At 37.7% G+C, this 27,961-nt stretch overlaps 1 protein-coding gene across 3 annotated transcripts in view; it reads right to left on the bottom strand.

The window, feature by feature from the left end:
• Positions 1 to 24,672, bottom strand: part of LOC116051795 (protein SON) — a 41,629-nt gene extending 16,957 nt beyond the window's left edge. Inside the window, exons 1-13 of one of the 3 annotated variants that reach the window (XR_004105444.2) lie at positions 24,529 to 24,672; positions 22,788 to 23,015; positions 18,224 to 18,258; positions 16,586 to 16,791; positions 13,724 to 13,914; positions 12,773 to 12,990; positions 10,625 to 10,907; positions 7,920 to 8,113; positions 5,632 to 5,784; positions 4,359 to 4,531; positions 3,639 to 3,773; positions 988 to 1,074; positions 442 to 660 (exon numbers count right to left, since the gene is read on the bottom strand). Coding sequence is in view for 2 of the 3 variants with exons in the window: in XM_031302397.2 (XP_031158257.1) it covers positions 442 to 660; positions 988 to 1,074; positions 3,639 to 3,773; positions 4,359 to 4,531; positions 5,632 to 5,784; positions 7,920 to 8,113; positions 10,625 to 10,907; positions 12,773 to 12,990; positions 13,724 to 13,914; positions 16,586 to 16,791; positions 18,224 to 18,258; positions 22,788 to 23,015; positions 24,529 to 24,611 (2,205 nt within the window). In the remaining variant the exon portion in view is untranslated. The remainder of the gene's footprint in view (positions 1 to 441; positions 661 to 987; positions 1,075 to 3,638; positions 3,774 to 4,358; positions 4,532 to 5,631; positions 5,785 to 7,919; positions 8,114 to 10,624; positions 10,908 to 12,772; positions 12,991 to 13,723; positions 13,915 to 16,585; positions 16,792 to 18,223; positions 18,259 to 22,787; positions 23,016 to 24,528) is intronic. The other 2 variants (XM_031302398.2, XM_031302397.2) reach the window with 2 other exon arrangements.
• Positions 24,673 to 27,961: the final 3,289 nt, after the last annotated feature.

Genomic DNA, 27,961 nt, shown 5'->3' on the forward strand with positions numbered 1-27,961 from the left:
GAAACACGCATTTTTGTTATTTAGGTATTGAGTATGGTGTCCTTCTCATGAGTTTATCTATACCTTCGTAACATAAGCGCTAGTGGCCAGCCAAACAGCTTCAAAACAATGCGAGCAAGATGATGCATGATGATGATGAAGATGTGTGTTTTTTTTTCTAGTTTAATATTTAGTGCTATTTGTAGCACAGTTTCTGAGACATTGTTTTTATCAGGTCTGGACCTATATTTATCAGTTGCCTCAGATCCACTGCTGCGGAGTCGGGAACAGTAAACAGTAAAGTTACACATGCAACAAATAGGCCCTTTTACATAATCAGCATTACCTTTTAGGTTCCAGATTATCTGTGTGCTTCTAGACACACCAGTGAATATTACAATTTACATATATAAATACATACATAATTACATAGTACATAGACGGTATAAATCCACTTCTCACCTGCAGTAGTGGGTCAGGAAAAACGCTGTCATTATCTAGCACACAAACGGGCTGTTCGACAACCTCCGTTGTCCCTGGTGCTGTCTTCGTTTCACCTGATGATGAGGTAGCTGTCGCTGTGGGAACAGTGGTCACGGCTTTTCTGGAGGCAGCTGCAGCTTTGTCTGATGTTTTGTCGACCGGAACCCATTCTCCATAGGCCCCCAGCGCCTCGCCCTCCTGGACAGTATAACACATTACATTACCACACACTCGTTAAGAAATGACTGTGACATATGCAATAGCTACACATTTGCCCCTTTGCAAACAGTTAATTCACTGCTTGTAATTTGGAATATAGTAACTGGTTGACCAAGAGGACAGCTTTTTCTGCCTTCAATTGATTTGTTTCAGTGAGAAAGTAATTTGTAGTTATTTTGCCTTTGGTTACCTGCAGTGGCCATTTATAGCACTGCAGTACTGTAAACACCTGCCTCCTATCTACAGCAGGAAATCGACTTTTAAACACTGTTACAAGATCCAAATCTAATGCACATCTATTCAGACCTTCTTACGATGTTGGGATCCTGAAGACACAGGAAACTCCTTGGCCATGCCTGCGTCGCTACGCACTGCTGGCCGTACTGTGGCGTTCTGGAGCGAGAAGAGGATATAGCGTTAATTAGTTTTGCTTCAATCCAATGAGTTGCATAAGTACTAAACTTTATTCATTCAATATAGTCACTTAACACTGAGCAAGAAAGCACTAACTGGCTGGCAGGTGGGTTAAAATTAATGTCAGGACATCTCAAAGAGAGGCACTACATCACGGTGCATGGTATAATTACACTGCGGGAAATCATAGCAAAAAAACCTTTGCCTTACTTTACCATTGCCATTTAACTCACTGGTGAAAGTTACCTGACCATAAGTCAAACTACCACTAACTAACCCTAACCTACTACCCTAACCCTAACCCCCTAACCCTAACTTGAAAAAATGTATTACTATTTGTTTACAGCTTCCCTTGTTTCTTTTGGTAGGTATCCATGTATGAATACTGTAGGGCTGTCACAATCATGACGTTTTAGTTGCAGATTCAAGCAAATAATTGCAATTACGATTTAACTATCTTTTTTGGTTGACTTTATGCCACACAGCGGTGCTGTTGCGTTTGGCTTTAAAACTAGGCCTAAATCCATGTTGTTCATTTCAATGATGCGGGTAAGGAAAATAGTTTGCTCAAACAATTTGTCAACTCTCGCTCTGCTATACATAGATTTATTTTAAATAGCTTGTTCTGCAACTGTTGTGGAGGCCGACATAGCTTAAAGTAGTGTTCCAAGACAGTTAATTAATGTTAAAGGATGCTTGATTTTATTTTGAAAAGTTAATATGGAAACATGGCTTTATGTTTCCATACAAGCATTTTTATGTGAATTATAAAAGTTGGATGGAAGCGACAAAATTCAACAAAACTGGAAACCGGCAGCCATGAACCAGGCTGCAATGTAATCATATAGGGCAAATGTGCATTGTCTATTTAATATTTCTGTTTTGCCTCCGACGGGCTCAGATTGTTATTCTGCATCTGACAACATTATGAAAATGATCCCTACTGAGATAGACCTTTTTGTTAATGAGTAAGATCCTTTTTTTTGTTTAACCAGAAACAGCTTCGAAATCACTATCACCAAACCCACCAGACTCCATTTAAATCAAAAATAATTTTAGCGTGTATCGACCAAGCATATTTCCGCATGTAATTGGGTAAATTAAGGGTTTATTTCAACCAAACCAGAGTAGTGATGAACAATGAAAAGACAAACCAAGACGGCTTTTGAGTTCTATTTTGTTGTGGCGTTTTACAATGATAAAATTACTGTTTATTCAAGTGGAGTCTGGTGGGTTTAGCGATAACGATTTCAGGGATTTTTATGTTAAACCAAAAAAAGATAGACAGCTGTAGGGATCCTTTCTATAATGTTGTCAGACACTTGAAACAATAATCTGAGCCTGTCAGTGGTAAAACAAGCATTTTTATGGATGTAAATTGAAGGTGCGCAATTGGCCAATAACTTACATTGTAGCTTGTTTCGCTGACTGCCGACTGCAGCGGTCTTGCTTGATACTGGACCAATTTCAAAGATTGTTGTTCCCATCAGTCACTTAGACACGAAAATAGGGTCCAGGTTGAAAAATCCCGAAGTTACCCTTTAAAACATACTAACATTAAGCAGCAAAGGACTGTCTGTAAATGATCTCCAGAATAACTTTCACTAAAACTACAAGGGGAGACTCTCAGCTATAAATAAAGAGACCCGATATTGGCACATCTCTATCAGCATCTTGCTTCGGAAAGCAAGTAATATAATCTCATATAAGATGAAACAGAATGAGCTGCACATTTGCAGTCAATTCTAGATGGCCAAGCTCTTTTTTTTCTATGTTTGTTTTTTTCTGACATTGGAACCTTTTACTCAGGTAGACACATAATATTCCTTAACCCATCTGATGGAAACTAACCTAATTTGAATTCCATTTCTTGCAACATTTTAAACATCAACATGTAGCGCAAACTTTGAACCAAATTTACAGAAAACTGGCAAAAGAAAATGCGTGTTTTTCATCCACTACCCTACCAGTGTGCAAATTTTGGAAATTGAGTCAAACTCAAAATGTGATGGAAATATGGCATTTATGTTTTTTTCATGTAATTATTGTGAAATTCCCTTTAAGGGGAATCTAACAATTGTGCAAAAATGACTGTGGTCAACACAAATAATTGCAATCAGGCAATGTATGACTACTAAATCTCAAGCAATAATTGGGCAGGACATCTTGCCCAGGACATGACCTCCAATTAACAACTTTATCTCAACAATAAGGGGTTAAAGTCACTGCAATATGTTTTGCAATTTAAGGGTAGTAATGGGAGTGGTGTTACGACAGAGTACAATTTTAATTGGAAAAAGGGAAAATAGGGGTAATAGGGTAATATGTTCAAAAATAATAAGAGCTATTATTTGTTTCATCATTATTATTATGAAATAACAGTTAGGTCATTTCCTTGTTATCTCTCAGTTGTCATGTAAAGTGCTAACCCATAAACTTCAATATATTATCGGTGGGGTTCACCACACATTCAAAAGGGAGGAAACTCTAATTCACAGGAATGTATCATATAAGGCACAGTGTAGCTCGTGTGTGGATGTTACGTTGATGCTGAAGCTGATGGCTTTTTGCTCTCGAAGAGCTGATCCTCCAAAAGGCTTCCCATCATCCTCTTCGTCTGAGACATGAGGCATTGCCACCGGCAGCTCTCCTTTGCTGTCCACAATCATCTTGCATTTCTACAAAGACACACGCGCAGCAAAATCAAAGTTCTGTCTTCAAGCGGGATTAAGTGCATCTTCCGACCACCTTTTGGGTATTTTATGAAACTACACGTTAGTTACAGATGAGATATTAGAGAATTGGTTTCACATTCATTACCATTACAAAGTTGATTTAAAGCTGCTCTAAGCGACGTTGGGTGACGTCACTTCTTGTTGACGTTCAAAGTATTTTCAAACTAAAGGGAGGCTAGCTCGCCCCTCCCTCCTCCTCGTCCAACCAACAGCCCCAAATCCTTCTTGTCGGGTTATTGGCTGTAACACTGTTTGTTATTGTTGGTGGTGCTGGTTGGCGCAGTTTGTTTTTGTTGCCGTTTGTGGAGCCTGGGCTTTCTACAGAGACCACGTTTTTTTTTACAGTGTGTTCAGGGGACTGGCAGCTCGCGGATAGTGAGGAGATGTTTGCTGTATGTGACCAAAAATGTTATAGCCTAAAAAACACGTGACATCGCTTAGAGCACCTTTAATTGTACATTTGATATCTTTCGAGTGCAGTGAAACTCCAGTAAATAGTACATGGTTCGCACTGCTATGTACCCTTACATCAGTAAACTCCTTAATGCTGATGCTGTTGGCCTGCTTCGCTACTTTCCTCTTCACTTCCTCCAAAGCAGCAGTGTTGGGTTGCGTTGAGACAGGAGGGGGCTTATTGGTAATGGAGGGCAACGGGAGCAATGACGACATGCCCATGTTGGACAATGCCGCTGTCATGGTGGCTAGAAGGAAAATACAGAGAGGAGAAGGAGAAAGAGAACAAGAAAGGAGCCAATGAAAAACAATTACAGTAGCTAATTCAAGTTAGATTCAAGCTTGTCAATCGTTCCTCTCAGAAGCTGACCTATATATCAATTTAAAATAGCCAATTTCAACTTTACAATTTCCACAAATCCTTAACTCTTAGGCTATGATGGCATGATGACACAAACAAATACAAAAAAGCCTGCCTAGGCATGTCTCACCCCTCCGACAAATGACTCTCAGGCTGCCTTCCCACCTACCTCGTTTGGTCCGGACTTTCGGTCGGTTAGATCCGAACCAAAATTACCGGTGTCTCTGAATAAATGCTGCAGCTTCTCCAAAAAAGCGGCAGTAGCCGGGGGAGAGCAGGAGTCAGTTGGAAAAAACTCGCCAAAATTTCGACACATGAGAGAAGATCATAGGAGAGGATACGAGAGGACGGGAAAGCCTGTCTACGAACCGATCACTTACAAGCATCGGGAGACGCGGCTCACGTATGTGATGACGACATGTAAAGTGCTTTAGTGCGCTTGCACAACTGCAACGTGAAACCAAAACTAAACTAAAAATCAAATGTATAACCGGATCAAATGTATACGAAAACTTGTAATAACAAACACAAAGGCTTAAAAAAACGCACTAACTGTGATTCAATTAGTGAGTGGAACATATATGGAATATATTTCTCTATATTCCATTCTATATTGAATAGGCCTATGTATAGTCAAGCCAAATTGGCAAGATTTTCCACCCCATTAGATTAAGGAGGCTAGTTAATTATTAGTAATAGTGAAAATTAGTAACACCTCTCAATGTAGCAGTTACAGAATAACAACAACAATAACTATAGCCTCCAAAATGACCATAAAGTTGAATAAACACCTCTCTAAAATAGTTTTAACAAAAATTGAACATCATAACCTTTATTAAGGTTAGAATGATCTTAATCATCCTTAAAGAAGCATCAAGCCTTAACGGAGTACTGGAGTGATGAAATTACTGGATAGATGGATGAAACATTGATAGATCAGTCATTTTAGAAAAAAATAAATCATGCGGATAAGAGTCAAAATTATACCAGCCGTCATACTGGCCATAGCAGCATTCATGGCCATACTGGGCAGAGACAGGGGAAGCACTGTAGACCTCAGGCTGGCAGGGATGGGCATTCCTGCTTTGGCACACATGGCGGCAGCATTGGCCTTGGCGATTTCTAACAACTGGTCCTTATCTGGGGGAAAAAATACAAATAAATATAATACTATAATACTATACTATAATAAAAATACAATAAAGGAATCAATTAACTAAATGGATGTGTTGATGCAATACCTGTTTTCACTGAGTTTATGTACAGTGTCATGTTTCAAACTAATTTAAATATCTATTCACAAACCACTTTCATTATTTTTAGACTATATACCTGGTGTTATTGTTTTTTGGAACGTTTAGCAATTGTTGCAGACAAGCATGACTAGATAACGATTCTACAAAGGTAACTCGGATTTTACTTTAAAAAATACAGATAAAATAAGATAATGTTATTTTAGAGATTATGGATTATCACCAAGTCTGAGTGGCTAAAATGTAACAAAAAGTGGAAATGAACTTCCACTTAAATTGGCCGTACAGTTTTTGAAAACAAATTTAAATACTTTTAACTTTCTTAACACAGTTAGCACAACATCAGTCTGTGTATGCGTATACAATTAACACGTCTTGTTGCTTTGACACAAAATGCATACCGTTAACACAAATTTAAAATGCTTGAACTTACGCACAAGCTCAACCAAGACCAAAACATGGATTTTTACTGCCAAATTTACAAACGCTTTTACACTGTATGTCAGAACGGATCATGTTCTAAACCGTATAGGCTAAAGTCAAAGTGAACAGCCGTTCATGTTGTAAATTGAAAAGCAAATAAATCCCCTGCATTTTATTTCATTGCTACTGAAAAATAACTGATTGAAGTTATGCAAATAGATCAATCACAGCTGATTCCTATCTAGGAAGCACCCACAGGTGTTGAGCTTCTTTCAACCACATGACTATATGGCAGTTAGAGGTGCAACGATGAATCGATTAGTTGTCAACTATTAAATTAATCGCCAACTATTTTGATAATCGATTAATCGTTTCAGTCATTTTTTTATTAAAATAAAATAAGATTTCTCTGATTCCAGCTTGTTAAATGTGAACATCTTCTAGTTTTTTCTCTCATTTGTGACAGTAAACTGAATATCTTTGAGTTTTGGACAAAACAAGACATTTGAGGACGTCCTCTTAGGCTTTGGGAAACACTGATCCACATTTTTCACCATGTTTTGACATTTTTATAGATCAAACAACTAATCGATTAATCGAGAAAATAATCGACAGATTAATCGACTATGAAAATAATTGTTAGTTGCAGCCCTAATGGCAGTACAGAAAAGTTTCTGTAATTCCATCAGATGTTAGTGTTTTGTATGACATTGTGCTATCACTGACTGAATGTTCCGGTTGGAAGAGAAGATTTGTTAGGGTTTTGGAAAAATTATTTGATTTTGAGACATGTTTGCATTGTTTTGGTAGACATAGTGTATTGTATGTTTGTGTATTTTTGTATTTTGAAAATTAGTGTTGGGAGTTTAGTTTACAATGTGTGATTTTGAGCACAGTTTTTCTTTGCATGTGGATGTATAAAAGCAGGTGTTGAGTTTGCCACTCAGTTAAAGTGCTCATATTATGCTCCTTTTCAGGTTCATAATTGTATTTAGAGGTTGTACCAGAATAGGTTTATGTGGTTTAATGTTCAGAAAACACCATATATTTGTTGTACTGCACATTGCTGCAGCTCCTCTTTTCACCCTGTGTGTTGATCTCTCTGTTTTAGCTACAGAGTGAGACATCTCACTTCTGTGCCATCTTTGTTGGGAGTCGCACATGCGCAGTAAGTACTGCTAGCTAGTCAGTTGCAGAGCATGAGGGAGTGCCATGCTAGCAGCTAGGCGAGCATTATAACGTGTGTTACAAACTGACGCACATTTGTCTCTGAAGTAAAGGCTGGACTACAATAGAGCTGTTTGGAGCAGTTTGTGAACAGTGTTTTCTGTTGGAGATGGTAAGTCCCTTTGGGGTGGACTTTGGGCTTTTTCACTTTGTAAACCCATAACATGCACAAAAAATATATAACACAATAAAGGAAAGGGGAAAAGCCAAAAAGCATAATATGAGCACTTCAAGTGACGGTGGTTTACAGCGACTTCATGACACTGATACCTTCTTTATAAATAATAATGCAAAAATGCAAATGAAAAAAAAAAAAAAAATACAGTAATACAGTTGGTTCACATTCAAATGAGTAATTTCATATTATCTGACCCAGTTCACTGATGCGTTGTGGGCTGTTGCTCGAACTGCAGAGTTTCCGAGCGGGGGATCTATTTTTGCGGAGGATGAGTACAGGGGAGTGACTTGGCTCTCGTTTCCAGCGGTCCCTCTGGCTGTATGTAGCCCTCCTCCGACCCCTTGACACCGACCGTGAGCGCGACCTCCGCGACCGCCGCCCCCCTGACCTGCACGGACAACATCCGGTTCAGTTAATTTGAAATGAAGCAAACCGGCACCAACTTTTGTGGATATCAATGTCTCCTGAATAATGTGCCTTGGAGTCACCCAGGCAGTCATTAGGGACAGTGCACTATACTCCTTTCAACTTATTTATTCATTTTTTCTTTGTCTTTAATGCTCACAGTTAAAAGCTGAAATAAACAACAGGATTAAAAAATGAATAAAACAATACGCTGACAAAACATGCAAAGAAATAGTAAATGATTTAAAAGCAGGTTGCATGAAAAGCTAAACAAAGAAGTTACAAAATGACGGTTCTCAAAACGAATTCCTGGCCAAGCCAGAGTTGTTTATGGTTGCACTGCCACTGCGCTAAGCTAAATTCTAAAGAGGGAAAGTTGCCAATTTTCCACCCTTCTGAAGTCATTCGGTGAAGTTTCACCGGCGGCTAAACACGGACCTCTGGGTACTGGCGCTGTTCATCTGCATGTACGGCAGTACAGAAATTTGGCAAGCTTTCCCTTAAGTTACCAGCTAACGGTAGTGGTAGCTAGCTATCTTGGTCGGAAGAACACTTTTATGGAGACTGACATTTTCCAATTAACTTTGATGAAGTGAAAACAGGGTCAAAGTTGAAGACGAAAACATGGACAACACCCAAAAACAAGTTCACAGCCATTTGAATGTACACAGTGCAATCGATTCAAATCCATTTTATTTGAATGATCTGATATCGATTCATAAAATCCATAATCGCTCCAAAAAAAAGCTCCAAAGTTAGGCTACATTTTTGCAAGGGAAAACTGGCCATTTTAAATGGGGTCCCTTTACCTCTCTCCCCAAGATATCTAAATTAAATTTCACTCAATACTTTTTGTTGTTGACTGCTGTAGTGTGTTCATGTTAAATAAAAAGTCCATTAATGTAACCGTATTGGGGTTAATTCATAAATGTGTATACTGTTTCGTGTTCATACTGTACTTTATGTTGACACTGCACTACAATAGCATTTGTACAATCCATTGTTTAAGCAACATAATCTTTTGAAAGCTTTAGTGCGCAACTTTTTTATATTAATGAACGTCCGTTACATTTAACCCATTGCCAAATGAGTTGATACAAAGCTAATAAAGACTTTCAGCACTACAAAACTCTCTCTGTATTTCTTAGTATGGCTGTGTTCAGAAACTGGTGTCATCCGGGAACTTTCGCTCGCAGAAAATCGAGCGAAGATAATCACCTATTCTGAGGATCATCCATCATGTTTTTTAATCTTCCGTGTCCTCCTTTGCTACTAGCAACTGTGTGGAGGAGGGGGTGGGGGTGGTGCGTGATCATGGAAGGCTTGTATCATGTGAATGCGCCGACAGTTTTGTCGTCATTACTTAGAATTCCTCATGGGGCAGACAGTAACTACGCACTATAGCTTTAACCCAATCTTAATCTTACTTTTTGACCTAATCTCACTTTACTTGAACTTAACTTTTTGACTTCTTGCAGTGTAGCTACTGTATATTACTTTTATACACGTATTGACTAGCTCTTTTCTCACTCTTATTTATACCTTAAATCTGACTGTGAGCAGCTCCAACTGAACAATTTCCCTGAGGCGATCAATTAAGTATTCTTCGTCTGACTTTTAATAATGCACCAGGTCAAAGGGAACCTGACAATTGTAGACTCTCGTTCATATCCAAGCTAAATTGGTTTTGCAATTGAAATATCCCAAATCGACATTGAATAGGAAATCTAATCAAATCGGGAAATCTGTGGCGATACCCAGCCTTAATTGAAGAAGACTTAAAATGAGTTATTGAGACCATTAACTCATTATGAAAACATTTATTCAGGTAATAAATCAGGTGAGAAGTAGGGTCATTTTCCCATTAGTCTACATCCTTCGCGTTCCACTTCCGGGATTGCTCTGGTGCTGCAGGAAATACCGCCGGATGCCTTTGTTTTCAGGATTTAGTCACTTCTGCATTGGCTTCACCTTTCAGACCCGGAAGCTTTGTCCGTTATTTTTTACAGTCTATGTCGTGGACACATGCAGCCAGCCACTTTCCCAGTAAGTCCCCAAGTTTCCACCGCATCAATTGGTTTAGTTGCGAGGCTGTCAGCTATGTCTGCCTGGTACACTCTGTTAGTAGATTGGCCAATTTAACTCCCCAGTCCCCATCAATATAGTGGCACGTAGCTCTCCATTGTGAGTGCCGTCCAGCAGTCGGTAATGAGAGCCACGAACTTCGCAGAAAAAAAGAGCTGAAACCGAAATTTGCTAGTGCCAATAAGCTACTCCAATAAAAGGCACTTGTGATTGCCCCATGAGTTGGTTGCATAGCTTTTCTTTTTACCAAATTACTTTAAATAAAAAGATCAATGCTTTTTTAACAGCTTAACTGATTAATTGAATGTGAAACCATATTTATATAATCATAATCAATTTTTGTTTAATTTAGCTATAACGTCACGTGGATAAAGGAGATCCTAATACAGAAGAAACCCAATCACTTTACCTCGACCGTGATCTCTTCTTCTTTAAAGGACTCCTGGATCTAGATCCCCTCCTGTGGCTCCTACATGGTGACTTCGATCTTTTCTGCCTCTTTGATGACTTTGCTTCTTTTTTCCTCTGTGGGGACTTGGATGGTTTCCTCTTCATCTTTGCTGGTGATTTAGCATTAGTGTCGGATGTACTCGGGTATGTTGATGCTTTAAGCTGAGGCAAGTTGAGCTCAGTGGTCTGGTCAGGTTCAGTAGATATGGATTGGCTCATCGTGGAGTGGGCTGCGCCAGAACCTGCAGATTTAGCATTAGGCCACAAAACACATTAATTAGACACCTTGAATAACCGTACAAACATATTTTAAAATCTTTGTCTACGTGTAAGGTAAAGGGTTGACATAAAAGTAGAGCTGGGCAATATATCGATATTATATCGACATCGTGATACGAGACTAGATATCGTCTTAGATTTTGGATATCGTTATATCGTAATATGGCTTAAGTGTTGTCTTTTCCTGGTTTTAAAGGCTGCATTACAGTAAAGTGATGTCATTTTCTGAACTTACCAGACTGTTCTAGCTGTTCTATTATTTGCCTTTTCCCACTCAGTCATTATATCCACATTATTGATGATTATTTATCAAAAATCTCATTGTGTAACTATTTTGTGAAAGCACCAATAGTCAATGCTACAATATCGTCGCGGTATCGATATCGAGGTATTTGGTCAAAAATATCGTGATATTTGATTTTCTCCATATCGCCCAGCCCTACATAAAAGGTACAAAGTTAGTTACAAAATGATTATTTTACTTCTACAAGAACAAGAACTATATTGTAACTTTAACATCTCGTCCTGAAACTCCCAAAACATTAACCTTTATCTTAATGGTGTTGCTCCGAAGCAACAAAAAAATTGTCATATTTGTCACAATCTTGTTTCCGCTATGGCACTCACATTTGTGTTGGCTGGGATGGTATGGATTTTTAGTTACCCCCGAAAAAACATTGGTTTAAACCTTACAACATGTTGCTGCCCGTCTAACAGCTGAGCAGACAGACAGCAGAGAGGGTGACTCGACAGTCCGCTAACTTGTTGCTCTCGTTACCAATATAAACCGCTCTGTTTTAGGCTACGAAACGCACATGCAGGCTGAAATTCAACCGTGCCGTTTTATCGGGATAAAGCTATAAACAGAAGGAAACTCCGTTAGCTGCTAGGCTAATGTGCAATGGTAAAAACTGCAGCTGTAACGTTAATGTGTCTACCTCAGCTGAGAACGGAGAAATGTCTTTGCCTTTCCTACGGTAGGAAAGGCAAAGACATTTCTCCGATACATTACACAGGTAGGCTACTCTCACATATCAGTCCCTCCAGAAAAACGTGATTATGCGATCGCATAATTCAATGCATAAATCAGCCAAAGTCCGCATATTTTTGCAGGGGCCGCATAAATTGCCGATTTCTGCGCAAAATATGCGGGGCTTGCATGATTTCATAATCCCCGCATTTTCGTTGCAAAAAAGTCACATATATCTTAGCAGAAAGTTGAAAAATGTTGCGTTTACGTCACACAAGAGCAGCCATTTTCCCCTGTTGCCATGGGAACGTTATGAAGTGATGTAATTACGCGACGTGAACATCATCGAAAAGCTGCAAACCCCGCAATGAAGCCATGATGAAACCGCAGTTTTTGTAGGTTCCCGCAATTTTTGCAAGTTCCCGCAATTTCATCGCATAAAATTGCATCAATATCCTGCATATTCCATCGCATTTTTTAAGAAAACACGAATGGAATGTTATTGTGTCATGGAACATTGCGCTCCCCAACTCGCGAAAGGTCGGATTTGCTCCATCTTTTGATGATAACTTTTGTTTAGAAAACCTTGAATCCATGCATCAGTTCATTTAATTGTAACAGCGCTGTTTGAATGAAAATTAAATGAATTGAATTAAATATAATGATGGCTTTGTGTAGGATTAGGATATTGGCCAAAATTGGTAAATAAATATATTCTTTTCAAAATCTTGATATATAATGATGTTCTAAATATTGATCAAAAATAATCGTGATTATGATTTTGGCCATAATCATGCAGCCCTACATACATTATTGAATGGGTAGTGCACTAGTGCAATGTCATCAAACAGGTCCTACCTAGTTTTTGTGTCGAGTCATCTGCTTTATCTTCTTTGTTCTCTGGTGGCTTTTCCATCTGGTCAGGGCTCTGCAGCTCTGTGCTTGATTCTGTCAGCTCCTGTGCTTTGATGTTACTTCGGGTAGGGCCGGAGGCCAGCTCAGGTGGCTGGAGGCCTTTTAAAGGACATTGGGTGGACTGTATGGATTCATCCAAAGCTCCCCTCTTCTCTGAAGAGCTACCAGCAGCCGCATCAGCCAGATCATTGCAGGTTAAAGCAAAATTACAAAGAGAAAAAGGAAAGATTATGATGAAGACCTGTGGTTATGTACCATGTAAGCAGCCAGAACGCTGCTTTTTCTCGCAGTATTTACAGGGGTAGCATTATTATGTACATGTCAATGTGTGTTGTGCCGTTACAGTTATTGGGGGCAAAATATCCTAAGAGTACCAGATGGTGAGTGACCTAATGATTCACAACCCACTTTAGTTTCCACCAGATTAAATCTATGTGAGATACAGTACAGCCTTTGGTATGTCACTATAGTGCCGCCTTCAGAATCCTAATTAAATCAAGTTTGGGAAACATTTGAAAGCACAATAAACTAAATATAACCAAAACACTATATCATTACAAAACAGCCCACTTCAACCAATTACAATAGAAATTCAGTATATGCAATATCATCCAGAAATGAACTGAGTTCTGTGCCAAACAAATAAGTGCCCATTTCCTGGCAGCATATCTGTAGAGAACATGTCAAACTTAGTGTCACATAAACTAGACGACTGACTCAAAAGTATACTTAAAAAAAAATTGTCCCTGGTTGGCAAATTGAGATCATCAATCAATGATTTAACATCTCGGAGGAAAATTAATAAATGACATGTAAAAAAAAAAAACACGACGCAAAAGATTCAAGGTTAAGTCATACAGGCCAAAACTCAACTGATGTATTTTTTTTTCATACCTAGACCGAGTCCTGTGGCGCTGTGTACTGGATAGGGAGCGAGTCCTAGATCTTCGGTGGCGGTCTCTAGACCGAGACTTCCTCCTTACTGAACAGGAATGTGAATGAGAATAGGAATGTGACCGTGAACGGGAACGAAAACTCCTCCTGCCATGTCTTTCTTCATCTCCTCTTCCTTTAATGGAGCTGTCCTGTTAGAAAGCAACAAAGAAAGAAATGCGTAATTGTATCGTTGTTTTTTTATGTCATTGAGTGTAGAGGTGCAACGATGAATCGATTAATCGATTAGTTGTCAACTATTAAATTAATCGCCAACTATTTTGATAATCGATTAATCGTTTGAGTCATTTTTTTTATAAAAAAAAAAAATAAGATTTCTCTGATTCCAGCTTGTTAAATGTGAATATCTTCTAGTTTCTTCTCTCCTTTGTGACAGTAAACTGAATATCTTTGAGTTTTGGACAAAACAAGACATTTGAGGACGTCCTCTTAGGCTTTGGGAAACACTGATCCACATTTTTCACCATGTTTTGACATTTTTTTAGATCAAACAACTAATCGATTAATCGAGAAAATAATCGACAGATTAATCGACTATGAAAATAATAGTTAGTTGCAGCCCTAATTGAGTGGCATGTGACATCATTTCATCGGTGGACGTGATGTTGTCTGCATTCATCACATTATGAGGACAGGGGTCTGTTCACAAAGTCACCTTCCATCAAAAAGATGGACCCCACAAGGACAGGGGTAGGACTTGGTTTTAAGGTTAAGGTTGGGTATAACCATGTAGTGGTTACATTTAAGGTTAGTAAAATGTTGTGTTGATGTAAATGTGCGATGCATTGTAGTTCCTGGCTGGCAATTCTTCACTGTTACAGAAAAGCTTTTCTTTTCTTTATTTTCTGAAATGCATCCAGTGTCCGTTGAACGTCCTGCAAATGTTTCTGCAATGTTTCTGCTGCAATGCCAGCATATTCTCTGCATTAGGGCTGGGTTAAAACGATTGATTCTCCAATTAAAATCGATCTTTGTTTGAGTGATCTGATATCGATAAATACAATTCCAAAATCGATCTTTTAATATATAGAAAAATGTTGATATAATGTCAGTCCTGTTAAGTAAAAAGTACTTAAAACAAACTTTTTGGGTGAATTCTTAATGTAAACACGAACCTGCCTTGGAGGTGGCTTCTTGCTTGTCAAATCTACAGCATACCTTCTCTGAGAATCTCTTTTACATCCAAGCAGAACTGGTATTGTAACTGGAATTTCCCCTAACCTAACTGATAGTGAATCAAATCTGACATGTTCTCGAATCGGGACCTTGTGAATCGGAATATGATCGATTCAGGAAATTATTGGCGATACATATGTAGGCCTACGCTGCGTGATTAGATTCTCTTCAAAAAATAAACTGATGCAGAATTAGCTTTCTGCATCAATTTAAGAGTAGCAATGCTAACTCAGTGGTGAGTTTTATATTAGTTCCATTTGTACGACTTCCGAGGTCAACGTCGGAAACACGCACCCTGAACTCGGATTTCCGAGTTGGGAAGTCGGAGCACCTCACAGTACCCCGAGCAAGCCTCAAAATCCAATATGGCTGCTCCGTGCATCAACAGTAGTGAAAGCAGTAGTGATGTACAGTTTATTAGCACATCTGTCTGATTTGTGTATCAATAAATCAGTCGTACACACTCAAATCAGTTGTCCAACTTCTATCTGTGGACGTGTTGCTACGCTGTTTGTATGCACAAAAAAACAGCCTAATGCGTTGTTAACAACTGGTATTGCTAACAATGGCTAACCTGGATAGAGCAAACCCCACAGTGAAATCCGACTTGTTTTAAATGTAACGCAGCCAATTCTGGTGTGACGTCACACACAGCTCCGGCTTCTGAGTTCCTAAGTAAATGGAACGCACCATTATGTTGGGTGACATGACAGTCAATATTGCACCTTAAGTAGCAACCTTTAGCAACCGCCCAGAAAGTCGAGCGATGGCCTAGCTCTATGCAATTTAGAAGGAAACATATTGGTTCTATGCAAGGTTCTAAATCATAACTTTGGTGTACAAAAGATTCCTTAACAGTCCAAACCAACAGTCTAATCAGCTTACAGGCTTGATCATTAAAACATGGAAATAGATACAGTCATGTGAAAAAATTAGGACACCCATGCTAAAGTTGACTAAAATGAGGAATAAAAAAATCATCTTTTGGAAATTGATCTTAATGCCTTAATTAAAAAAATTAGGAAAACTCCAACCTTTAAGGACACCCATTTTGTTTGTGAATGAATAATGTATCGTAAATAAATAAATGTTCTTCCTTAAAATACAGGGGGCATAAGTGAGTACACCCCTATGTTAAATTCCCATAGAGGCAGGCAGATTTTTATTTTTAAAGGCCAGTTAACCTAATAGCTGGTTTGATTTGCACTGAGAGATGATTTAATGGGTAAGTACCCCATCACAAAGAAAATTGGTGTCCTTAAAGATTGGATTTTTCCTCATTTTTTTAATTAAGGCAATTTGCAAAAGATGATTTTTTTATTCCTCTTTTTAGTCAACTTTAGCATGGGTGTACTAATTTTTTCACATGACTGTACATATGGAATGAGACACTGCAAGAGTAGCCTTCAAATTACAGTATATGTGTGACCGTCTTGGATCAGTCACTAGCAATACCCCAATTCTACCGAGACTCCTTTAAAATTCTAAGGATCTTTAAGTGTCTGCTAATAAGAGGTCAGAACCTACATTTAATTTCCCCCCTACTCATATTTTAAGGACATAGACTTATCAAGACAGCATGCTTTGACTGTTTTTTTTTCCGGTTAGTTTTTTTGGTGCATTTACCTGTTTTGGGATGATATCAGGAAGCTCCTCTCGTCGCCTTGGCAATAAGCTTTGACCACAATTACTATCCCTCTGCTTTGACACGAACTCGGAGTCGGACTCGGAGGAGTTCTCTTCACCTTTCCTCCTCCTCTTCTTCTTCTTCTTCTTCCTCTTTGCTTTTGAATGCCGCTTGTGGCATCTGGACTTGCTCTCGTTATCCTCACCTGGACAGACAGTTCAGCAGCTCTGTGCCAGTATAGCATGTATGTACAACAGTAATTACTGTATAATATGGTTTTGGAGTCTTAAAGGTTCAGTAGGTAATTAAAAAAAAAACTTTTTTTATTTATTTGCTGAAACAGTCACTATATCCTGACAGTAGTAGATGATAAATAGTCTGTAAAAAAGATCATGTTCCTCTGCCTCCCCCTAATTGCTCAGGATGATATTTGCAAGTTTCCACCGCACACAAAGATAAACAACCAATCAGAGCCGAGGAGTCTCTAACGCAGTGTCAATGACTAATGATGAACTGCTATCAAACTGTATAGCGCTGCATGTCTAAACTAGAAAGCGCTGATCAAATATAAATCAAGAAAAACATATTTTGTTGTAGGCGCCGCCTACAGGCCGACCAGCCAGAGCAGACACTCTGATTTTAGAGAAAAAACGTGTTTCTTAAAAAAAAAAATAGGAGGCAAGAAATAGTCAATGCAGTAACAGAATCTTGATTTATATTTGATCAGCGTTGCCTAGTTTGACCACAGTTCAAGAGCAGTAATTGACATGGCATCATTGACTCCTCAGCTCTGATTGGTTGTTTTCCTTACGCCATGGGGAGCACGCGGAGAAGGCAGAGATTTTTTCATAGATTATCTGATTCATGTAGTACTGTCAGGATATTGTGACAGTTTGAGCAAATATGACAAAAAAAGCGATTTATTTTAAAGTAACCAACTGTAGCTTTAAGTATGGGGATGTAGCCAGCAAATTGATTAATTACGATGCACATCAGCCACAATAAAATAAATGACTGAAAACATGCTGGCGAAGACACTGTTCTTAGGAGAAAACTGCATAAGGCTAGAGGTGCAACGATGAATCGATTAATCGATTAGTTGTCAACTATTAAATTAATCGCCAACTATTTTGATAATCGATTAATCGTTTGAGTCATTTCTTTATTAAGCTTGTTAAATGTGAATATCTTCTAGTTTCTTCTCTCCTCTGTGACAGTAAACTGAATATCTTTGAGATAAAACAAGACATTTGAGGACGTCCTGTTAGGCTTTGGGAAACACTGATCCACATTTTTCACCATGTTTTGACATTTTTATAGATCAAACAACTATTCTATTAACTATTCTACTATTCTCGATTAATCGACAAAATAATCGACAGATTAACCGACTATGAAAATAATCGTTAGTTGCAGCCCTAAAGGCTACATGATGATATGATGTATCACTGTATTGCAATCATCATAAGAAAACTTTCAATACTTTGGTACACTTTGATGTGACTTTAATACAGTAGTATTCCATGATGGCACTTGTACTTTCACTAATATAAACAAATAGTGGGTTTTTTTCACCACAGCTGATCAACATGTTGTTGTATGAAGGATGCTATTCAAATAATAAGAGACCGACTTACCTTGCTCCTTATTCGCCTCCGTTGGCGTTCTTCTTCTGTGAAGCAAAGATAAAACCTGAGTTAGGCAAATTCAAAAAGCGGGTACCAATAGTAAAGGGACAGGAACCTTTTTTGTCCACAAAGACAGAAAGATTTCAACATAAACCCAACCACTCAAATTACTTTACAAGCCAAATTTGGCAAGCATTGGGTTGCACGCTACAAGGCCTGTAATGAACAGGATAACAAGGCAGTGCCTAGAACTTTAACCTTTTCTTGGGGCCCCATGGCTGAACTAGGGCTGGGCAATATATTGATATTATATCGATATCGTGATATGAGACTAGATATCGTCTTAGATTTTGGATTTCGTAATATCGTAATATGGCATAAGTGTTGTCTTTTCCTGGTTTTAAAAGCTGCATTACAGTAAAGTGATGTAATTTTCTGAACTTACCAGACTGTTGTAACTGTTCTATTATTTGCCTTTTCCCACTTAGTCATTATATCCACATTACTGAGAATTATTTATCAAAAATCTCACTGTGTAAATATTTTGTGAAAGCACCAATAGTCAACACTACAATATCGTTGCGGTATCGATATCGAGGTATTTGGTAAAAAATATTGCAATATTTGATTTTCTCCATATCGCCCAGCCCTAGGCTGAACCTTGTAAACTTTATTTTTTTTTTTATTTGTATTACCTGTCCAGCCCCAGATGCTTTCAAAGAACCACATGATCTTCTTTGGGGCTTTGTATTTTCAATTTGTATACAATTTTGCTTTGAGTATGCATAGTTTGCTTAGTTGCATGCTTTTCAAAATCATAGATGTTCAACAGTTAGTATGTACATATTAGAGCCTGATTAGTATATGTCGACCAATAAGAAACAAGATATATTTGAGGTTACTAAGAAACGGTGCATTATATTAAATAGCTTGTCTACTAGAAAGCACTGACCGTTTATTTTTTCAACTTCAGATCAGGCTCTTATAGTTAGGTTTGGCTCAGGTTTGCCTTGGACCAGCCCTTAGTTATTCTGCTCCTCCCTCCTCCTTTCTCTCTCCATCTGTATGCATTCATATCCCATTGACGCATGTTACTAACTTAGCTTCGTCCCCAAAGTCCTTGTGCTTTTTTGCCCTCGCAGATTTCAACAGTAATCCAGATACTCAACATCATCTGATTTGATTTGTATTCATTTTTAATACATGGAATTCATGGGTGGGGGGTGTTTAAGTCGTTAAGCCTTGCACTGTACACATTTTCTCGTGATAAATGAATTGTGGTAAAAAAGAATGAACAATAACCATACTGACAACAATGCTAACCCTTATTATCGTTATTACCATCGCCACCATCACCAATGTAAATTTCAGAGCTGCCATAATCCTTATGGCAATCAAAGTCCAGAACAAAAAGAGAGGGAAATGTAGAATAACAGAGTATATTGGAGACTAAGTTTAGGGGGAGGCAATACTTAACACCACAAAGTGATAACACATGCGTTCACTTATGTCCAATGTAGTAGGCCTAGATACATAGAATTGTATTTGTTGTGAAGAGAAAACCAAAGAACAAAAGACATGTTTTGGACAGTTAGGTGCTAAGGATTTGTGACTGTTTAATTACTTGTACATGAGCATATTTGTAGGGTAGTATGAGGTGTGACTTAGTCATTTGTGGGTTGGAGGTCATGCAAGTGTGGATGTTTTGCGTGAAATTTATTGATGACTAGATTTGATCAAATTCAAGCTGTCTGTATGTAGGGATGAAGGATTTTCAGCCCCAATCCTGATGCGAGTGCTTTAACTTGTGGGTATCTGCAGACAAGTCTGATCTGACACTTTATTTACCTAAATGTTGATTAAATATGTAGGCCTATCTGACATTGACAACAGCTCTTGCCTACTGACATTAGAAAACTATCATTTTCACAAGCTATTTTACCAAATAAGAAAGGTCCAGGAGAAAAAATACTGAGTTTATAAACTTAAATTATTGATATGATATGATATGATGTATGATATATGAATGAAAGGTATGGTTGTGACTCCTAAAAATGATGATTTCACTTCGATCAGCTAGAATGACGACATATCACTCTGTTGGCAGTTTTTCGGAACTACACAAAAACACTCAGCTCACTCGCACAGAAGATCTCCGGCTGACTGATACTGGCTTGCAGATAGAACTTTAACCAGACAGACTGTCAAGCTTAATTTAAGCCTGTTATCAACTTACTCGCACATTAAATGTTAATTACTGCTGATATGACCTGCTGCCAGCGATTAGTGTCAGCTCAAAAGTGTGTATGTACAGGGATCTTTGATAGTAAGAGAGAGAGAAGAGATAACCAAGCTTAGCGAATCCCTGCATTTTGCCAACGTTTGTGTCAGAACGTAGAGCCAGTTGTGTGCAGCCAAATAACCATTATATTCACACACTAATTCTCACTTGGATATGCAGTGAATTGCTCACAGTGTAGAGCCAGCTGTGGTAAAGTAGAGTCACTTAGTTTGATCTGATGAAGCGATACACATACAGGCCTGTCATGATAACAAATATTTGCTGGACGATAAATTGTCCCAGAAATTATCGCGATAAACGATAATATTGTCGTTCTGAGACCGTTTTCGTCTAATATAATGATAATGGCATAATAATGCAGGTACACCTTTTCAAAGCTCAATAAACTTTTATTTCTAAAGAATATTTAACACTGGAACTGGAAGACATTTTAAATAGCTACAATAAATGAACCAAACAATCAAAAACAATGAATAAAATGGAATTTTTTCCGGCCGCAATTGATTTATTGCATATTGCGACAGGCCTATACACATACCAGGCAATGGTTTCACACTATTCCACTGACTTACAAGCAGCAGTGCAACAACAGAGGAAGTGAAGGAGAAGACCGCAAGCTAGTAAATCTGGACGTAAACAACGCAGTTTTCTCAACTTTTTTTTAACAAAATCAGCTTTGCAAATGTTGTATGCGGAGGCAAAATCATTCCAGGTGTTTATGTTGTGTTCACACCGACTACGTACATTTGCTTCAAGTTGAGTTACTCATGCAAGTTTGATCACTCGAGTTGATATATTTGTAGGGCTGCACAATATGTTTTTTTATATCGTCATCGCGATAACAACTGTCGCAAAGAACACGTCACAAAAGGCTGCGACGTATCGCGAAAGACACTCCGAGATTTTTAGTTAGTTGAAAGAAAATGTCAGTAGAAAACGGCACTTTAAAATGTAACTGGCATTCTTTTTTCAGTGGTGCCTTTTATGTTCAATTCAATGTTCAATTTGTTCCATAAAAGGATGTTGGAAATTATTTCCTGTCATTTGTTTTAAATTCAACAAGCAGTTTGTTGTGTTTGAGCAGAATACTGAAAGCAGCAGACTAGAGGTGCAACGATGAATCGATGAATCGATTAGTCGATTAGTCGATTAGTTTTCAACTATTAAATTAATCGCCAACTATTTTGATAATCGATTAATCGTTAGTAAACTGAATATCTTTGAGTTTTGGACAAAGCAAGACATTTGAGGACGTCATCTTAGGCTTTGGGAAACACTGATCCACATTTTTCACCATGTTTTGACATTTTTATAGATCAAACAACTAATCGATTAATCGAGAAAATAATCGACAGATTAATCGACTATGAAAATAATCGTTAGTTGCAGCCCTACAGCAGACATGAGTACACTTTGATATCTGTTTATTTATATTCAACAACGTTATCACGTAGCATATCACATATTTTCCTCATATCGTGCATCCCTAAATATTTCCACTTGAAATATGCGTCAAGCGCATTACGCCATCAGCCATGCATTATCGAAGACAGTTTGTGACCAAGCACTGCCCACCGGCCGACTGGCCGGAGCAAGACTTTCTCATTTTACAGCTAAATAGTAACCTAAAATATGCTCTGAAAACATTTTAATAATAACCAATGCAGTAACAGAATCCTAATTTACATTTCATCAGTAATGCCATTAGGAGCACCAAAAGCCCTTCATTCATGGTCATTTTTGTTTGATTGTGCAAGTTCTGTGTTCTTATCTGGCTCGCTGAAGTTTTCGTCTATTACAGTATTATATATATAGATATATATATAGTATTAAGTTACTATTAATCAGTTGAAATTAGGGCTCATAGTCGATTAATCTGTCAATTATTTTCTCGATTAATCGATTAGTCTTAGATCTATAAAAATGTCAAAACATGGTGAAAAATGTGAATCAGCCTAAGATGACATCCTCAAATGTCTTGTTTTGTCCAAAACTCAAAGATATTCAGTTTACTGTCACAAAGGAGAGAAGTAACTAGAAGATATTGACATTTAACAAGCTGGAATCAGAGATTATCAAAATAGTTGGCGATTAATTTAATAGTTGACAACTAATCGATTCATCGATTCATCGTTGCACCTCTAGTCTAAATGACGTGGGTTACTTTCTGTTATCCGTTTAGTCATGGTACTATGGAAGCGTAACAACAGTTTTATTAAATAGTTTGAATAAGACCATTTTGTAAGTATTGATGAAAATTCACAGTTTTACCTTGGCTGTTGTTTGGTTCCTCCCTCCAGTTCTGCCCCAGACTCCGAACTGCTCTTCTTCTCCTCCTCCTTTTCTCGGTTTCTCCTCTTCTTCTTGCTTTTGTGTTTTTTGTGCTTCTTTTGTTTCTTCTGTGAACCGCTGCCCCTTAAGTCGTCCTGTTTGTCTACCTCCGAAGTGGCTTTTTCCGCTCCAACCATTTCAACGCCATTACCCTCTCCTTCGGCAGCACTGATGGACACAGACGCAAAAAAAAAAAAAAAAGAGACATTACTATTTGTTATTCCAACTGACAAGAAGACTGAGCTTTAATGTAAAAATTCATTCAGAGGAACTGTCCCATGAAGTGCATGAGTTATTTCAATACATTTGCTGAGTAAAAAAACCAGAACAGACGTTCTGGTGCTGGATGTTCAAAATTTGACAGGATTTTGCTAAGCCTAAGTTATCCAGATCTTATTTTTAAAAACAGCTGCCAGGACTTAAAACGTGGAGTTACTTATCAGATGAATGTGGAATTTATTCTGTACTAACACAATGTCAGATTCAATTAGGGCCGCAACTAACGATTATTTTCATAGTCGATTAATCTGTCGATTATTTTCTCGATTAATCGATTAGTTGTTTGATCTATAAAAATGTCAAAACATGGTGAAAAATGTGGATCAGTGTTTCCCAAAGCCTAAGAGGACGTCCTCAAATGTCTCGTTTTGTCTGCAACTGAAAGATATTCAGTTTACTGTCACAGAGGAGAGAAGAAACTACAAGATATTCACATTTAACAAGCTGGAATCAGAGAAATCTTATTTTTTTTTTTTTTATCAAAATAGTTGCCGATTCATTTAATAGTTGACAACTAATCGATTAATTGATTCATCGTCGCACCTCTAGATTCAATGTTGAATTTTACGTCCACGTGGTTATTCTTCAGGAACTAAAGGGGTTAACGACTGTATTGTAAGTGTGCTTGGAGACATCTCTGATCCGGAATCTCAGAAGCATAACGTTACACGAATCGTTCAGTATGCATTCCTTCTAGAGGTGCGACAATGAATCGATTAGTTGTCAACTATTAAATTAATTGCCAACTATTTTGATAATCGATTAATCGTTTGAGTCATTTTTTAATAAAAAAAAAAAAAGATTTCTCTGATTCCAGCTTGTTAAATGTGAATATCTTCTAGTTTCTTCTCTCCTTTGTGACAGTAAACTGAATATCTTTGAGTTTTGGACAAAACAAGACATTTGAGGACGTCCTCTTAGGCTTTGGGAAACACTGATCCACATTTTTCACCATGTTTTGACATTTTTATAGATCAAACAACTAATCGATTAATCGAGAAAATAATCGCCAGATAATCGTTAGTTGCAGCCCTAATTCCTTCCTCGTAAAGCGAGCAAGTGGAGAGATACTGTTATTCGACTGAAACTATCGTTGTTGCGACAGTAAAAACAGGACCGCTTTACCTGCTTAATGAACCGACTACTTTCAATCGGGAGTTTATGTAACGTTACACCCCCATCAGCCCTTCAAAAAACATAGTTACTTAGTTATCCCAACGTTTAAATGTATAAATACGGAGCTATAAAATTAGCTTGAATGTTAAATCTGGTAACCAGACGGCAACCCGTCGCTGTAACGTTAGCTGGAAGACGATCATGCTTGTTCAGTACTATTCACCTAGCTAGCTGATTGTAATTTAAGTATCACTAAAAACGAAAACCAAACACAACATTGACATACGTTTTGTCTTCATTCTGGTCTTCAATTTCTCTGATTTTATTCAATATAAAATCTTGGAAAATTTGCTCTATGTTGGCCGCCATGTTTGAGTGTGCGTCTCATTGCAGGTCCGGGTAGGAACTGTTCTGTCCTTTGCTATGTTCCGGGCGTCAATCCGTTTCCCCTTTTCGTGTAGTGCTGCCCTCCAGTCATTACGGTTATGGCTAATATTATTATGATTTGTCAAATAGTTAGGGCCAGCAATGTGATGCTGATTTAACGATCCTGCCATACGGCGTATGACTGCGGCAGGTGGAAGAATTTATGTTATGACAGGCAGTCTTGTATAAAGTACTTGAAAGCAATACTTGTGTAAAAGTACAAGTATCTTACCTGAAAATGTCACCTTTTAGAATATTACTTGATTAAAAGTCCCAAGGTATCTGATATTTGCTGTACTTAAGTATCAAAAGTAACGTGTACTCAAGAATTAGAAGTAAAAGTAAAAAACTTTGATTATGAACTGTATTGTTTGTTTTAAGTCTTGACATTAACAAAGACAAAAACAGAAACTGAATTTTCATTTTTTTGTGAGGAAGAATCTTTGACTCCAACATACGGGAATATTTTTTCAGTTAATGAGTAACGAAGATGCGGAGTAAAATTACACATTTTATTCAGGAAATCTAGTGGAATAAAAAGTAAAAGTTTCCAGAAATATAAATAACGAAGTAAGACAGATCCGTGAAATTCTACTGAAGTACAGTAACAAAGTATTTGTACTTTGTTACATTACAACACCGATGACAGGCTACGTTCAATCACTTTGCTAAACTTTGGTAATACAGTAAGCAACAACAAATACCTCTTTCACACCCTTTCACCTGACAATTAATGGTGTATTGTTGTATGTTATTGCCAGAAGACAAGAGCAGAGGATATAAATGATGGGCACTCATAATTCTTCTGTGGTGGTTTGATGCAGGGTCAGTGTCTTTGTTCATCTTTTCTCTCCATCCCTTTATTAATTCATAATCTATAAGCTTGTTTTGTATTTGAATTTGCCTTTTCAAAATATCCAAATAATGGTTGAGTTGTATTGCTGTTTAGCCTAAATGTTGGCTTATTATATTATTATATAGCTTTTTAAAACATATGTCCTGTAGCCCAGTCCTGTAGGCTACAATTCTGAAATATTAACGGCTATATCGGCCATTAAAAAAAAAAATCTAACTATATAGGCCTGGTTTAATGTAGGCTACTTATGCCGACTATACAAACAACTGCTTACTGTTACCTCTCTCGAAGGTACTCTTGAAGTAGGAATTATTAACAATTCATAGACATTCTATTTGATAATTAAGTGTCGTAAAATTATACATGCTGTACATAATGGACTACAGCTTTCAGTTTGCAAACGGTACATGACTAAGGCTACATTTACACTGCTACGTTTTGGTTTAAAAAGGAATATCTTTCGCTACGCTTACACCTCACATTCAAACTGGAGAAATTTGAAAAACACTTCTGACCCCGTTTTAGTTTGAAATCTCTGGGGTTGTGTAGTAGTCTCAACGGCCATGAACGAAGACTTTTGGAAACAGCGATGCGTGTCATTCAGTCTTATCGGTTAGGTAGGCTTATGTTACACCTTTCCTGTTTCTGGCTCCCAGACCGTGATCGGGAAGCAGCAGTATTGTCTAGGGCCGCAACTAACGATTATTTTCATAGTCGATTAATCTGTCGATTATTTTCTCGATTAATCGATTAGTTGTTTGATCTATTAAAATGTCAAAACATGGTGAAAAATGTGGATCAGTGTTTCCCAAAGCCTAAGAGGACGTCCTCAAATGTCTTGTTTTGTCCAAAACTCAAAGATATTCAGTTTACTGTCACAGAGGAGAGAAGAAACTAGAAGATATTCACATTTAACAAGCTGGAATCAGAGAAATCTTAGTTTTTTTTTAAATAAAAAAATGACTCGAACGATTAATCGATTATCAAAGTAGTTGGCGATTAATTTCATAGTTGACAACTAATCGATTAATCGATTCATCGTTGCACCTCTAGTATTGTCAACAGATGATGTCAATCAGTGCGTTTACATGTACAGCAGTAACCGGGGTATGGGCTTACCCACACAATGTTCAATACTTTGAAAATTGAGAATATGTTTTTGCACTGCTGGAGAAAACTGTACCACCTAAAGTAATGTAAGAAAAAATTGGTCTAGGTCGGGCAAAAAACTACTAAAAACCAGGGATGAAGTAGGGAAGATGTTAGAGACCTCAGAGAAAACAAACTCAACCATAAGGAATTACAGTTCAATTATTTATTTATAATAATATAAAAATAGACATTTATTATTTATAGCATTGTCATTGTCACAATGCCTGGCTCCCACTGGCAGTCATCTTCTATCTCTGAAAGTACACGAAAGGACAGTCATCAGATATCAGTAATGAAAATATTAAAGCAGCGAGAATCAATTGTATTTTAATTCAGTCAAGAACTCAAAAAAGCTACTTAGTTTTGTATACATTTATCCATGCACTCATCAAAATAGTAACCTCATTTTACCTATGGTAATTGTTAAATGTTAAAAGTTAAATGCCAAGCACGGAGTTTTGAGTTGAAGTCAAGTTAGTCTTATTTTAAAATGTTACATGCCTGCTTTCTGGAGAAAGAAACCAGCTGCTGTCTCCGCTGGAGTCCTAGAGCTGCCGTGTGTTTTCTGAAAGAAAAAGAATCAGACGTAACTGGACAAAGTGGACGTAGGTGGGATGTTGTGCTTACAAAACATTACGCTTCTGGAGTTCTTATAACACTTTGAGTTTACTGTTTTTTTATTTATTCATTCATTTATTTTTAGACAATCGACCAGAGATGGATACATTGATGCCCAAATTGTGTATTCTGGACACAAGTGTGCCACAGGATAGGCAACAATGCCTTCTTAAGGCAACAAAGTAGGCCAAGGCATATAAACTGTCCCAAACCACAGACGACAGCGAGCTGAGGGACGAGAAGAAGGCTTATGACAAAGGTAATACCTTGGCATTAGGGTCTAGCGGTGCAACGATGAATCGATTAATCGATTAGTTGTCAACTATTAAATTAATCGCCAACTGTTTTGATAATCGATTAATCGTTTGAGTCATTTTTTTATTAAAAAAAATAAGATTTCTCCGATTCCAGCTTGTTAAATGTGAATATCTTCTAGCTTCTTCTCTCCTTTGTGACAGTAAACTGAATATCTTTGAGTTTTGGACATAAGACATTTGAGGACGTCCTCTTAGGCTTTGGGAAACACTGATCCACATTTTTCACCATGTTTTGACATTTTTATAGATCAAACAAACTAATTAATCGAGAAAATAATCGACAGATTAATCCACTATGAAAATAATCATTAGTTGCAGCCCTATTAGGGTCATATATGTTTTTTTCCACC

The sequence above is a fragment of the Sander lucioperca genome, chromosome 24 (assembly GCF_008315115.2).
Source record: "Sander lucioperca isolate FBNREF2018 chromosome 24, SLUC_FBN_1.2, whole genome shotgun sequence".
Lineage (NCBI taxonomy): Eukaryota > Metazoa > Chordata > Actinopteri > Perciformes > Percidae > Sander > Sander lucioperca.